The sequence below is a fragment of the Salvelinus namaycush genome, chromosome 15 (genome assembly GCF_016432855.1).
Source record: "Salvelinus namaycush isolate Seneca chromosome 15, SaNama_1.0, whole genome shotgun sequence".
NCBI lineage: Eukaryota > Metazoa > Chordata > Actinopteri > Salmoniformes > Salmonidae > Salvelinus > Salvelinus namaycush.
Genome location: NC_052321.1, coordinates 5741231 through 5755913, shown reverse-complemented (window position 1 = coordinate 5755913; position 14683 = coordinate 5741231). Strand labels below are relative to the sequence as shown.

Genomic DNA, 14683 nt, shown 5'->3' with positions numbered 1-14683 from the left:
TTGTAATCGTTAAGGACTGGGGAGTTTTTCAGGATAAAAAAGAAACAGAATGGAGCTAAGCACAGGCAAAATCCTAGATGAAAACCTGGTCCAGTCTGCTTTCCACCAGACACTGGGAGATTAATGAATCTTTCAGCAGGACGATAACCTAAAACACAAGGCCAAATTTAAACGAGAGTTGCTCACCAAGAAGACACTGAATGTTCCTGAGTGGCCGAGGTACAGTTTTGACTTCAATCTACTTGAGAATCTATGGCAAGACCTGAAAATTGTTGTCTAGCAATGATCAACAACCAATTTGACAGAGCTTGAAGAATAAAAATTTAAAAAATTGCCAAATGTTGCACAGTACCGATGTGGAAAGCTCTTAGAGACGTACCCAGAAAGACTCACAGCTGTAATCACTGCCAAAGGTGCTTCTACAAAATATTGACTCAGGGGTGTGAATACCTATGTAAATGAGATATTTCTGTTTTTCATTTTCAATAAATTAGCAAAAATCTCTAAAAAACTGTTTTCACTTTGTCATTATGTGTGTAGATGTGTGTAGATGGGTGAGAAAAATGTTTTTTAACCCATGTTGACTTCAGGCTGTAACAACAAAATGTGGAATAAATCAAGGGATATGAATTCTTTCTGAAGGCATTGTATTTAGTTAGCCTGAGTGTAGTGTGAGCCAATGTATGTGCCGTAGCTGCCCTGTTCTTGGGGCTTATCCTTGGAAACTCAAAAGTTTGCAGTACTGATTGACTTAAAGATCTTGGACTTTATGCCAGCGAGCTGTGGCACAGAGGGCAGAAGTTGTGGCTGCCAATCTCGTTTTCCAGTGCACAGTGCTTACACACGCTGCACATCCAGAACTGGTACTCTGAGATGGTCCAGCCGGTCACAATGCAGGTGGGCAGCTTCCCCTCAGCCCTGGAAGAGAACAGAGTGATGGTTGGAGAAGATGAAGCTTTACTAACTACAGGCCTGTCACGTGGAACAGTGGACGTTTTGCTAATACTTTGTTTTACAGCCTGGTTAAAGCTGGTACCTTCCTGGTATGTATATAGTACTAACTAAGAAACTATGTGGCAACAATAAATACTATCTGGTACTTACCTGAAAGGATTCAACTCAATCAGTATCTACATAGTACCAATTGTTACCCGGGGATGCTTGTGTCACTGAAGCTCAAAATAAACCCAAGTGTAGAATGATCAGGTAATTACCATTTAACTAAGTAAGTACTACAATGAGACAGCCGTAGTCCTGTTATATTACATAGACAGAGCAATTACACAAGCCACAGTTGGAACCTGCGTAGGGCTTTTTCCAACAAGGGGAAATGACCACAATGTATATTAGTAATCCCTGATGATCAGCAGAGAGAGAAAAGGAGAGACGCAGAGAGAGAGAGAGAGAGAAAAGGAGAGCGTAACTGATAAAGAGAGAGAAATGGAGAGAGAGAGAAAAGGAGAGTGTAACTGTAGCTATCAGTGGTACAACAGTCCAGACCAGGGTACAAGAAGGACAGGGTTTAGCAGTCCAGACCAGGGTACAAGAAGGACAGGGTTTAGCAGTCCAGACCAGGGTACAAGAAGGACAGGGTTTAGCAGTCCAGACCAGGGTACAAGAAGGACAGGGTTTAGCAGTCCAGACCAGGGTACAAGATGGACAGGGTTTAGTACTCAACCATTAAGCCAGCCGGCAGGCAAGCTCAATCAAGCACAGCTAAAATATTCATAAAAATTATATATATCCTATTTGAACCCAGGCCTGTAATGCAGTGGTCATGGCCCTCACCCCTCAGGAGCGTTGTCCTGTCCAGACATGTGGTTGTTCTTGGGGCTGTGTTTGGTGAAGATCTCCAGGGCCAGGTCTTCGTAGAGCTGTCTCTGCTCAGGGCTCAGGCTCTCCAGGGACTCCAGCTTGATGAAGGCTCTGGAACACGTACTGAAAGCCCGGTTGGCTGACGAGCAGATGGCCAGCAGGGAGTAGATCTCAACCACTGGGATGATGTCCTCATAGTCCCGTAGGTGGAGAGCTGGTAAGGAGTGGAGATTGGTTGAGTAGAGGTTTATTATTATTATTATTGCTAAAAGGTACTGCATAGGTGTAAACATATTTTTTTTTTGTTGAAAGAGACAGCACTTGTACAGCCTAAAAAAGTAGCAGAAATGTGCAGAAAGTAGTTTTTAATGCATTTTATTGAAGGGAAACAATAACAGTCTAACATTTTTTGGCAACATAGTGATATATTCTTATATACTGTACAATGAGGAATTCAACTACAAAATACTAGTCTTCTCCCATTTTATGAACCATTGCCCCCACCCACATGGTGTATAAACAACAACAATAAATAAGAATAAAATAAGATAATAGATACAAAACAAAAACGTGAAGACAATAAATCAATCCACTCTAATTAGCACATGTAGAACAATATGCAAGTGTGTGTGCATGGACTTTGCAGATGTATTTCTCACATGTGTAGCACATAGTATTTGTTTTACAGTCCTTTGAGTGGAAGAATTGGCATCAGCTGCAGCCTCAGGTGGATCAGGACAAGATTCAGCCCCCTGAACAGCTTTCACAAGCGCTGCAGAGGCTGCTGTGCAGGGGAGGCGCTCCCTTCTTTGAATGTGTGGGGTTACAAGTGCCTTTCCCAGCTGTTCCAGGAACACCCTCCTCTTGTTCCGCTTTTCAGGCATCCAGGTAGGGTTGATCTTGTTCCATATCATGAAGGCATTGTATGAGGACACATCAATGATGTTATGGAAGCTGACCAGGGGCCAGCGGGCAGTCATCCTCCTGCAGCTGTAAGTTCCAATCACCTTGTCCAGGTTGTCCACGCCTTCTTTCTTGTGGATGTAGTCCAGGATGATGGCTGGCTTCCTGTCCTCACGATCAACAATCTCAGCGGTTTTGTGCAGTATGCTCAGGAGGACCACATTCTTGTTCCTCTTTGGGAGGTAAGAAACTAGAGTAGTGGTGGGGGTGCAGGGGGGAGCTCAGGCTTGTTCTTTCTAACTGTGCCAACCATGGTGATCTTCCTCTTCAGGAGCTGCTGGCTGATGAGTTCAAAAGAGGTGAAGAAATTGTCACACGTGACATTGTGCCACCTCAGGCCATTTTTTTATAACTACCGGGTCAAAAAATAATCTTTGTACCCTGGTGGTGTACAGCTTTCATGGAAATATGAACAAAGGAGATGTTTCACTTTTTCTAATGTTGGGGTCACTCTAGGAAAAGTCATCAATTTTTTGGTTGAAAAAATATAATTTAGGGGGATTTCTCTGCTGTTAAACATAGTGGCGGGTCATGTTTGACCCTTAAGACAACACAAGGGTTAAGGTCAGTGCTGGTCAAACATTGTACAAGCGATTTATACATGAATAGGTAACCTACATTTCTACAACACAACTATTTTCCAAGAAACTGACATGTGACCACATTCCGCAAACACCCTTAGAATACATATAGCTGTTCAGTTAAACCGAGCTAATCACACCCTGAATACATATAGCTGTTCAGTTAAACCGAGCTAATCACACCCTGAATACAGTTACCTGTTCAGTTAAACCAAGCTAATCACACCCTGAATACATATAGCTGTTCAGTTAAACCGAGCTAATCACACCCTGAATACAGTTACCTGTTCAGTTAAACCAAGCTAATCACACCCTGAATACAGTTACCTGTTCAGTTAAACCGAGCTAATCACACCCTGAATACAGTTACCTGTTCAGTTAAACCGAGCTAATCACACCCTGAATACATATAGCTGTTCAGTTAAACCGAGCTAATCACACCCTGAATACATATAGCTGTTCAGCTAAACCAAGCTAATCACACCCTGAATACATATAGCTGTTCAGTTAAACCAAGCTAATCACACCCTGAATACATATAGCTGTTCAGCTAAACCAAGCTAATCACACCCTGAATACATATAGCTGTTCAGCTAAACCAAGCTAATCACACCCTGAATACATATAGCTGTTCAGTTAAACCAAGCTAATCACACCCTGAATACATATAGCTGTTCAGTTAAACCAAGCTAATCACACCCTGAATACATACAGCTGTTCAGTTAAACCAAGCTAATCACACCCTGAATACATATAGCTGTTCAGTTAAACCAAGCTAATCACACCCTGAATACAGTTCCTTCAGAAAGTATTCACACCATTTGACTCTTTCCAATTTTTTATGTGTTACAGCCTGAATTTAAAATGAATTAAATTGAGATGTTGTGTCACTGGCCTACGCACAATATCCCATAATGTCAAAGTGGAATTATGTTTTTTTTTAAAGTTTTTACAAATAAAAATCTGAAATGTCTTGAGTCAATAAGTATTCAACCCCTTTGTTATGGCAAGCATAAATAAATTCAGGAGTAAAAATGTGCTTAAGTCACATAATGAGTTGCATATGATTTTTGAATGACTACCTCATCTCTGTAACCTCACATACAAGTATCTGTAAGGTCCCTCAGTCGAGCGGTTAATTTCAAACACAGATTTAATCACAATCTCTTCATTTTATCTCAATCTCTTCATTCAAAGACTCAAATCATGGACACTCTTCCTGACAGTTGTGGCTGCTTTGCGTGATGTATTGTTGTCTCTACCTTCTTGCCCTTTGTGCTGTTGTCTGTGCCCAATAATGTTTGTACCATGTTTTGTGCTGCTGCTATGTTGTGTTGCTACCATGCTGTGTTGCTACCATGCTGTGTTGCTACCATGCTGTGTTGCTACCATGCTGTGTTGCTACCATGCTGTGTTGTCATGTGTTGCTGCCTTGCTATGTTGTTGTCTTTAGGTCTCTCTTTATGTAGCGTTGTCTTTAGGTCTCTCTTTATGTAGCGTTGTCTCTCTTGTCGTGATGTGTGTTTTGTCCTATATTTATATATATTTTTATTTTTAATCCCAGCCCGCGTCCCCGCAGGAGGCCTTTTGTTAGGCCGTCATTGTAAATAAGAATTTGTTCTTGTTACGTTCCCCAGTTTCTGTGTTGTTGTGGGTTTGTATGCGTGTGTATTTCAGGAAATGGTTTCCTGGATTCCTGAAACAGCTGATTGGTCAGCCCATTGCTGATTGGAGCTCTGACCCCTCCCTCTCGTCAGGGGATACAGCGGTCTCTGCAATTACCAACTCCTTCTCCAGCTGGATAAAAGCCAGTGTTCCTTCCCCAGGGAAAATAGCTTATTTTTATGTCCTGTGTTGATTCTTGTGGCGGTCAGTAAAAGTTTTGGGGCTATTATTTTGTAGCCGCTCCTTCTGAGGTATGTGTATGCCAATAGGACTTAGTGTTTTTGGTTAATTGAAATTGTTCATGTAAATTATTGGTAATTATTCTGTTTCATTTGTTCCCAGGGGGGGAAGGGGAATGCACCTTGTGAGTGTTTAGGTGAGAGGCCTACATCACCAGTAGTATTTAATCTGTCTATGCACACTAGGTAAGACCTGGGCGGACCACCCCCTGTATTCAGGTTAGAGCGCCAGGTGGTGCTAAAGGTTAGGTAAGAAGTGGGGCGGCAGCTAAGGGGAATCTAACTTTTTACTTTCTTTGCTTTGGTTCCGTCCATCCCTTTTCCTCCACTTTTTACTGTGTGACGGAATAATAAATTCCCTGTAAACTGTATTTTTCTCTGCCTCTGTCGTCATTCCCCGCACCTACGATCACATACTTTTTCACTCCACGGGGAGTTGAGATGTAGCAGGGCGGTCCGTTCCCTCCTCCAAGAGGTGTACGTAACAGATCTTAACTGACTTGCCTAGTTAAATAAAATAAACAAAGACCAGGGAGGTTTTCCAAAGCCTTGCACCTATTGGTAGGGAATACAGGAACCTGTTCAGTTAAACCAAGCTCATAAAAAAATAAACCTTTCAAGGTGGTCTTGATAAATACAGACGTTTACTCCGGTATAGGCTTTTGTCATGGTCTCCATTGAGATTTAGTTTGCTAACTCTGTTTGCCTTCAGAAAGATAGTAATGTGATGTGTCATTTAACAGACGCTTTTATCCAAAGCATTTTACGTACGGGTGGTCGCGGGAATCGAACCCACTTATGCTGGCGTTGCACGCACCACGCTCTACCAACTGAGCTACAGCGGACCAGTTCATTTGATGGTGCTACAGAGTGATTTAACAGTTTGAATGTATGAACAGAGGGCTAGTAAAAAGAACACCCCCTCAAGGATGAATGAGAAAGGTTTACGTGCACAGTCATACCTCGGAGAAGGCATAGGCCTATAGACCCTTGTTAAAAGAGAGGGCTGTCTTTGTTATTTGCCGTGTCTTTTCATACCTGGTGAAGTGAGAAGGTTGTCAGGAACAGCAGAGAGAATGTAACAGAGAGAGGGGGGTACCTGTCTTCATGGCTTTCACCATGTAGCCTTCGTACAGCTGCCTCTGAGCCAGCAGGAAGAAGTGGTAGGCCTCGGCCCCACGCCAGGCGCTGTCCACCATGCGGTTGTCTGACGAGGTGGCGTCCTCCTCCAGCAGGCCAGCTAGAGCAGATGTAGCCTGAAGGAAGAGAAGGGAGTAGCTGACAGGTTCAAAAGACATGGGAATGAACACTGTTGTACACCTGTTATTAGAGGGGAATTAAAGACCAAGCTATGGTATCAGTACATCTGTTATCGGAGGGGAATTAAACACGAAGCTATGGTATCAGTACATCTGTTATCAGAGGGGAATTAAAGACCAAACTATGGTATCAGTACATCTGTTATTAGAGGGGAATTAAAGACCAAGCTATGGTATCAGTACATCTGTTATCAGAGGGGAATTAAACACCAAGCTATGGTATCAGTACATCTGTTATTAGAGGGGAATTAAAGACCAAGCTATGGTATCAGTACATCTGTTATCAGAGGGGAATTAAACACCAAGCTATGGTATCAGTACATCTGTTATTAGAGGGGAATTAAAGACCAAGCTATGGTATCAGTACATCTGTTATCAGAGGGGAATTAAAGACCAAACTATGGTATCAGTACATCTGTTATTAGAAGGGAATTAAAGACCAAGCTATGGTATCAGTACATCTGTTATCAGAGGGGAATTAAAGACCACGCTATGGTATCAGTACATCTGTTATCAGAGGGGAATTAAAGACCAAACTATGGTATCAGTACATCTGTTATTAGAAGGGAATTAAAGACCAAGCTATGGTATCAGTACATCTGTTATCAGAGGGGAATTAAAGACCAAACTATGGTATCAGTACATCTGTTATTAGAAGGGAATTAAAGACCAAGCTATGGTATCAGTACATCTGTTATCAGAGGGGAATTAAACACCAAGCTATGGTATCAGTACATCTGTTATCAGAGGGGAATTAAAGACCAAACTATGGTATCAGTACATCTGTTATTAGAAGGGAATTAAAGACCAAGCTATGGTATCAGTACATCTGTTATCAGAGGGGAATTAAACACCAAACTATTGATATGCTTAATCTGTATTCACTTTTGGAAAATAACAAGTGCTCCCTTTGCACTGGTGTAAACACTATATATATGAGACCCTTGTAGCCAACAACTCCAACAAATTGTAAATGACATTACTGTTAGCATTAAATAGCTAATTTTTTTTATTTTTACTTTGCATTATTGGAAAAGCAACCGTAAGTGAGCCTTTCACTGTTAGTCTACACCTGTTGTTTACAATGCGTGTGACAAATAACATTTGATTTGATAGCAGCCAACAAACCACAATGACACATAGGACCTAAAGGATTGCATGTCTTAATGATTGTGTGGGTTGTGTACCTCTGACGTCTTCCCCTTGGCCTTGTTCTGCTGGGAGGTCTTCACTTGGCTGTGGTAGTTCTCCACTAGCAGGGCTGCCAGCACATAAAGCTTCTTCACCCTCAATGGCCGGGTCCTCCTCTTAGCCTCCTCATCCGCTATCTGACAAGTTAACAGAGCAGACGACAGATGTGTCTCTGACACCAGTGTACTGGAGAATAATAAGAGCTCAGCCAGGGGTCTTTGTCTAATCCGGTCCGAGGCACAATGTAGTTGAATACCTCTGAAGGTTATTATCTAAGGACTGAATTGAATGATAAGTATTAGATTTTACTGTAGTGGGGAAGTGTGGTATTTACTGAAGTGGGGAAGAGTGGTATTTACTGAAGTGGGGAAGAGTGGTATTTACTGAAGTGGGGAAGTGTGGTATTTACTGAAGTGGGGAAGAGTGGTATTTACTGAAGTGGGGAAGTGTGGTATTTACTGTAGTGGGGAAGTATGGTATTTACTGTAGTGGGGAAGTATGGTATTTACTGAAGTGGGGAAGAGTGGTATTTACTGAAGTGGGGAAGTGTGGTATTTACTGAAGTGGGGAAGTGTGGTATTTACTGAAGTGGGGAAGTGTGGTATTTACTGAAGTGGGGAAGTGTGGTATTTACTGAAGTGGGGAAGTGTGGTATTTACTGTAGTGGGGAAGAGTGGTATTTACTGAAGTGGGGAAGTGTGGTATTTACTGAAGTGGGGAAGTGTGGTATTTACTGAAGTGGGGAAGTGTGGTATTTACTGAAGTGGGGAAGTGTGGTATTTACTGAAGTGGGGAAGTGTGGTATTTACTGTAGTGGGGAAGAGTGGTATTTACTGAAGTGGGGAAGTGTGGTATTTACTGAAGTGGGGAAGTGTGGTATTTACTGAAGTGGGGAAGTGTGGTATTTACTGAAGTGGGGAAGTGTGGTATTTACTGAAGTGGGGAAGTGTGGTATTTACTGAAGTGGGGAAGTGTGGTATTTACTGAAGTGGGGAAGTGTGGTATTTACTGAAGTGGGGAAGTGTGGTATTTACTGAAGTGGGGAAGTGTGGTATTTACTGAAGTGGGGAAGTGTGGTATTTACTCTAGTGGTGAAGTGTGGTATTTACTGTAGTGGTGAAGTGTGGTATTTACTCTAGTGGTGAAGTGTGGTATTTACTCTAGTGGTGAAGTGTGGTATTTACTCTAGTGGTGAAGTGTGGTATTTACTCTAGTGGTGAAGTGTGGTATTTACTCTAGTGGTGAAGTGTGGTATTTACTCTAGTGGTGAAGTGTGGTATTTACTGTAGTGGTGAAGTGTGGTATTTACTGTAGTGGTGAAGTGCGGTATTTACTGTAGTGGTGAAGTGCGGTATTTACTCTAGTGGTGAAGTGTGGTATTTGGGGAAGTGTGGTATTTACTGAAGTGGTGAAGTGTGGTATTTGGTGAAGTGTGGTATTTACTGTAGTGGTGAAATATGGTATTTGGTGAAGTGTGGTATTTACTGTAGTGGTGAAGTGTGGTATTTACTGTAGTGGGGAAGTGTGGTATTTACTGAAGTGGTGAAGTGTGGTATTTGGTGAAGTGGTGAAGTGTGGTATTTGGTGAAGTGTGGTATTTACTGTAGTGGGGAAGTGTGGTATTTACTGTAGTGGTGAAGTGTGGTATTTACTGTAGTGGTGAAGTGTGGTATTTACTGTAGTGGGGAAGTGTGGTATTTACTGTAGTGGTGAAGTGTGGTATTTACTGTAGTGGTGAAGTGTGGTATTTACTGTAGTGGTGAAGTGTGGTATTTACTGTAGTGGGGAAGTGTGGTATTTACTGTAGTGGGGAAGTGTGGTATTTACTGTAGTGGGGAAGTGTGGTATTTACTGTAGTGGAGAAGTGTGGTATTTACTGAAGTGGGGAAGTGTGATATTTACTGTAGTGGGGAAGTGTGATATTTGGTGAAGTGGGGAAGTGTGGTATTTACTGTAGTGGGGAAGTGTGATATTTGGTGAAGTGGGGAAGTGTGGTATTTACTGTAGTGGGGAAGTGTGGTATTTACTGTAGTGGGGAAGTGTGGTATTTACTGTAGTGGGGAAGTGTGGTATTTACTGTAGTGGGGAAGTGTGGTATTTACTGTAGTGGGGAAGTGTGGTATTTACTGTAGTGGGGAAGTGTGGTATTTACTGTAGTGGGGAAGTGTGGTATTTACTGTAGTGGGGAAGTGTGGTATTTACTGTAGTGGAGAAGTGTGGTATTTACTGAAGTGGGGAAGTGTGATATTTACTGTAGTGGGGAAGTGTGATATTTGGTGAAGTGGGGAAGTGTGGTATTTACTGTAGTGGGGAAGTGTGATATTTGGTGAAGTGGGGAAGTGTGGTATTTACTGTAGTGGGGAAGTGTGGTATTTACTGTAGTGGGGAAGTGTGGTATTTACTGTAGTGGTGAAATGTGGTATTTGGGGAAGTGTGGTATTTACTGTAGTGGTGAAGTGTGGTATTTACTGTAGTGGTGAAGTGTGGTATTTACTGTAGTGGGGAAGTGTGGTATTTACTGTAATGTGGTATTTACTGAAGTGGTGAAATGTGGTATTTGGTGAAGTGTGGTACTTACTGTAGTGGTGAAGTGTGGTATTTACTGTAGTGGTGAAGTGTGGTATTTACTGTAGTGGGGAAGTGTGGTATTTACTGTAGTGGGGAAGTGTGGTATTTACTGTAGTGGGGAAGTGTGGTATTTACTGTAGTGGGGAAGTGTGGTATTTACTGTAGTGGGGAAGTGTGGTATTTACTGTAGTGGGGAAGTGTGGTATTTACTGTAGTGGGGAAGTGTGGTATTTACTGTAGTGGTGAAGTGTGGTATTTACTGTAGTGGTGAAGTGTGGTATTTACTGTAGTGGGGAAGTGTGGTATTTACTGTAGTGGTGAAGTGTGGTATTTGGGGAAGTGTGGTATTTACTGTAGTGGGGAAGTGTGGTATTTACTGAAGTGGTGAAATGTGGTATTTGGTGAAGTGTGGTACTTACTGTAGTGGTGAAGTGTGGTATTTACTGTAGTGGTGAAGTGTGGTATTTACTGTAGTGGTGAAGTGTGGTATTTACTGTAGTGGTGAAGTGTGGTATTTACTGTAGTGGGGAAGTGTGGTATTTACTGTAGTGGGGAAGTGTGGTATTTACTGAAGTGGTGAAATGTGGTATTTGGTGAAGTGTGGTACTTACTGTAGTGGTGAAGTGTGGTATTTACTGTAGTGGTGAAGTGTGGTATTTACTGTAGTGGGGAAGTGTGGTATTTACTGTAGTGGGGAAGTGTGGTATTTACTGTAGTGGGGAAGTGTGGTATTTACTGTAGTGGAGAAGTGTGGTATTTACTGAAGTGGGGAAGTGTGATATTTACTGTAGTGGGGAAGTGTGATATTTGGTGAAGTGGGGAAGTGTGGTATTTACTGTAGTGGGGAAGTGTGATATTTGGTGAAGTGGGGAAGTGTGGTATTTACTGTAGTGGGGAAGTGTGGTATTTACTGTAGTGGGGAAGTGTGGTATTTACTGTAGTGGTGAAATGTGGTATTTGGGGAAGTGTGGTATTTACTGTAGTGGTGAAGTGTGGTATTTACTGTAGTGGTGAAGTGTGGTATTTACTGTAGTGGGGAAGTGTGGTATTTACTGTAATGTGGTATTTACTGAAGTGGTGAAATGTGGTATTTACTGTAGTGGGGAAGTGTGGTATTTACTGTAGTGGGGAAGTGTGGTATTTACTGTAGTGGTGAAGTGTGGTATTTACTGTAGTGGGGAAGTGTGGTATTTACTGTAGTGGGGAAGTGTGGTATTTGGGGAAGTGTGGTATTTACTGTAGTGGGGAAGTGTGGTATTTACTGAAGTGGTGAAATGTGGTATTTGGTGAAGTGTGGTACTTACTGTAGTGGTGAAGTGTGGTATTTACTGTAGTGGTGAAGTGTGGTATTTACTGTAGTGGTGAAGTGTGGTATTTACTGTAGTGGTGAAGTGTGGTATTTACTGTAGTGGGGAAGTGTGGTATTTACTGTAGTGGGGAAGTGTGGTATTTACTGAAGTGGTGAAATGTGGTATTTGGTGAAGTGTGGTACTTACTGTAGTGGTGAAGTGTGGTATTTACTGTAGTGGTGAAGTGTGGTATTTACTGTAGTGGGGAAGTGTGGTATTTACTGTAGTGGGGAAGTGTGGTATTTACTGTAGTGGGGAAGTGTGGTATTTACTGTAGTGGAGAAGTGTGGTATTTACTGAAGTGGGGAAGTGTGATATTTACTGTAGTGGGGAAGTGTGATATTTGGTGAAGTGGGGAAGTGTGGTATTTACTGTAGTGGGGAAGTGTGATATTTGGTGAAGTGGGGAAGTGTGGTATTTACTGTAGTGGGGAAGTGTGGTATTTACTGTAGTGGGGAAGTGTGGTATTTACTGTAGTGGTGAAATGTGGTATTTGGGGAAGTGTGGTATTTACTGTAGTGGTGAAGTGTGGTATTTACTGTAGTGGTGAAGTGTGGTATTTACTGTAGTGGGGAAGTGTGGTATTTACTGTAATGTGGTATTTACTGAAGTGGTGAAATGTGGTATTTGGTGAAGTGTGGTACTTACTGTAGTGGTGAAGTGTGGTATTTACTGTAGTGGTGAAGTGTGGTATTTACTGTAGTGGGGAAGTGTGGTATTTACTGTAGTGGGGAAGTGTGGTATTTACTGTAGTGGGGAAGTGTGGTATTTACTGTAGTGGGGAAGTGTGGTATTTACTGTAGTGGGGAAGTGTGGTATTTACTGTAGTGGGGAAGTGTGGTATTTACTGTAGTGGGGAAGTGTGGTATTTACTGTAGTGGGGAAGTGTGGTATTTACTGTAGTGGTGAAGTGTGGTATTTACTGTAGTGGGGAAGTGTGGTATTTACTGTAGTGGTGAAATGTGGTATTTGGGGAAGTGTGGTATTTACTGTAGTGGGGAAGTGTGGTATTTACTGAAGTGGTGAAATGTGGTATTTGGTGAAGTGTGGTACTTACTGTAGTGGTGAAGTGTGGTATTTACTGTAGTGGTGAAGTGTGGTATTTACTGTAGTGGTGAAGTGTGGTATTTACTGTAGTGGTGAAGTGTGGTATTTACTGTAGTGGGGAAGTGTGGTATTTACTGTAGTGGGGAAGTGTGGTATTTACTGAAGTGGTGAAATGTGGTATTTGGTGAAGTGTGGTACTTACTGTAGTGGTGAAGTGTGGTATTTACTGTAGTGGTGAAGTGTGGTATTTATTATTGGAAGTGTTGCAGAATACACTGCAGATTTTTCTATTGGTTGATCATGTCCCCTTATGTGTGCCCTACCAATTACATTCCAACATTTGCCTTCTTTAGCCAGAAGCCACTTCAAAACAAGAATGTGACTTTACATGGTGTTAAGGCATAATCGTTGGCAGTACCTTGAACATGAGTTTAGCTGCTTCTAGGAAATGGTGGGCTTTACGGTACAACTCCACGGCCTCCAAAGGCTTGTTCTTCTCCAGCAGGTGAGAGGCATACTTGGCCAGAAGAGAGTTGATCTCTTTCATGTTGTGGTTTTTGGCCAGCTCCACAGCTTTGTTCCACTGTGAAAAAGCAAAAACAGTTATGAACTAATAAAATGCACCTGATATGAATGTATAAGTGTGAGACAGAACAATGTTGTGTCTTTGTGTTTACATGTGGTGTGGAAAGTAGTGTTTTGTTGTTGGGTAATTGTGATATGTTCGTATGTGTTGTGAATAAATACTTTTTAATACACAGTACCAGTCAAAAGTTTGGACACGCCTGCCAAGAGTGTGCAAAGCTGTCATCAAGGCAAAGGGTGGCTACTTTGAAGAATCTCAAATATATTTAGATTTGTTTAACACTTTTTTGGTTAGTACATGATTCCATATGTGTTATTTCATAGTTTTGATGTCTTCACTATTATTCTACAATGTAAAAAATACTAAAAAATAAAGAAAAACCCTGGAATGAGTAGGTGTGTCCAAACTTTTGACTGGTACTGTATATTTTCTTATATATTTGAAAATATAGAAATTAGATTGAAAAAAACAATATGTTAGGGCTTTGGAAAAAATAACCAGTCGAAAGATAATTTAAAAGCTATTGGTGTGAGCCTAATGCTGGAGGTCCTGGCCATATGTGGTTTTCAGCACAACAGGAAATGGAAGAAAAGTATCATGATTAAAGCACGTGTATCAGGAAAACTGTGGCCACAATAACATGCTTTTAATAGACTGCCTTGAGCTAAATGATCTATCACATACCCTAACACTTCTCTCCTGGTCACATTTACATCGGGCAATTCTGGTATGATGCCAAGCTTCAGTTACACTCAAAATCAGCAAAGTAGTACGATGCCTCAAAAGAAACGTGGCACATTAAAGAAAATAGTGTTGCTCATGTCTGTCGTGCTCATGCCGAAGACAGTTGAAAAAACACACTTCAATAGTAAAAACCATTCACAGTGCAGTGACAAAACCATTCACAGTGCAATGACAAAACCATTCACAGTGCAGTGACAAAACCATTCACAGTGCAGTGACAAAAGAATTGACAGTGCAATCCTCAGAACAGAAGGTGCTACTGTGGTCTGCCACTGGTGCAGTGATATCATCTGGTGTAGTGATGTCAAAACCTAGTTGGTGGAGGACAGTGGGGACTGCCAGTTTCCACTTTCCAATTTGGAATCAGCACTGAATAGATAAACTGTCCTAAGCTCAGAACCACAACCCCTCTGGAGGTCTCTGACCGTCTCGTTTGTCCGTCTCTCACCTGGTTTAGATGAACGCAGGCGTCGACAGCAGCTTTGGGCTGGTTGCACTTCAGGTAGGCGTTCACCGTCTGCTCACACATGCCTACGGTGACAAACATCTGGCCGATGTCCTACGACGTGCAAACATAAAAGATAGATGAGGGGAAAGGTTTTCTTTGTTCACGTGG

The 14683-nt window shown here is 41.9% G+C and overlaps 1 protein-coding gene across 1 annotated transcript in view; it reads right to left on the bottom strand.

Moving 5' to 3' along the window:
* Positions 1–485: 485 nt before the first annotated feature.
* The window catches only part of wdr35 (WD repeat domain 35), a 59145-nt gene continuing 44947 nt past the window's right edge, over positions 486–14683 (bottom strand). Inside the window, exons 22-27 of the mRNA XM_039009250.1 lie at positions 14516–14626; positions 13156–13320; positions 7770–7910; positions 6363–6519; positions 1789–2029; positions 486–918 (exon numbers count right to left, since the gene is read on the bottom strand). Coding sequence (XP_038865178.1) covers positions 768–918; positions 1789–2029; positions 6363–6519; positions 7770–7910; positions 13156–13320; positions 14516–14626 — 966 coding nt within the window. The 3' untranslated portion in view covers positions 486–767. The remainder of the gene's footprint in view (positions 919–1788; positions 2030–6362; positions 6520–7769; positions 7911–13155; positions 13321–14515; positions 14627–14683) is intronic.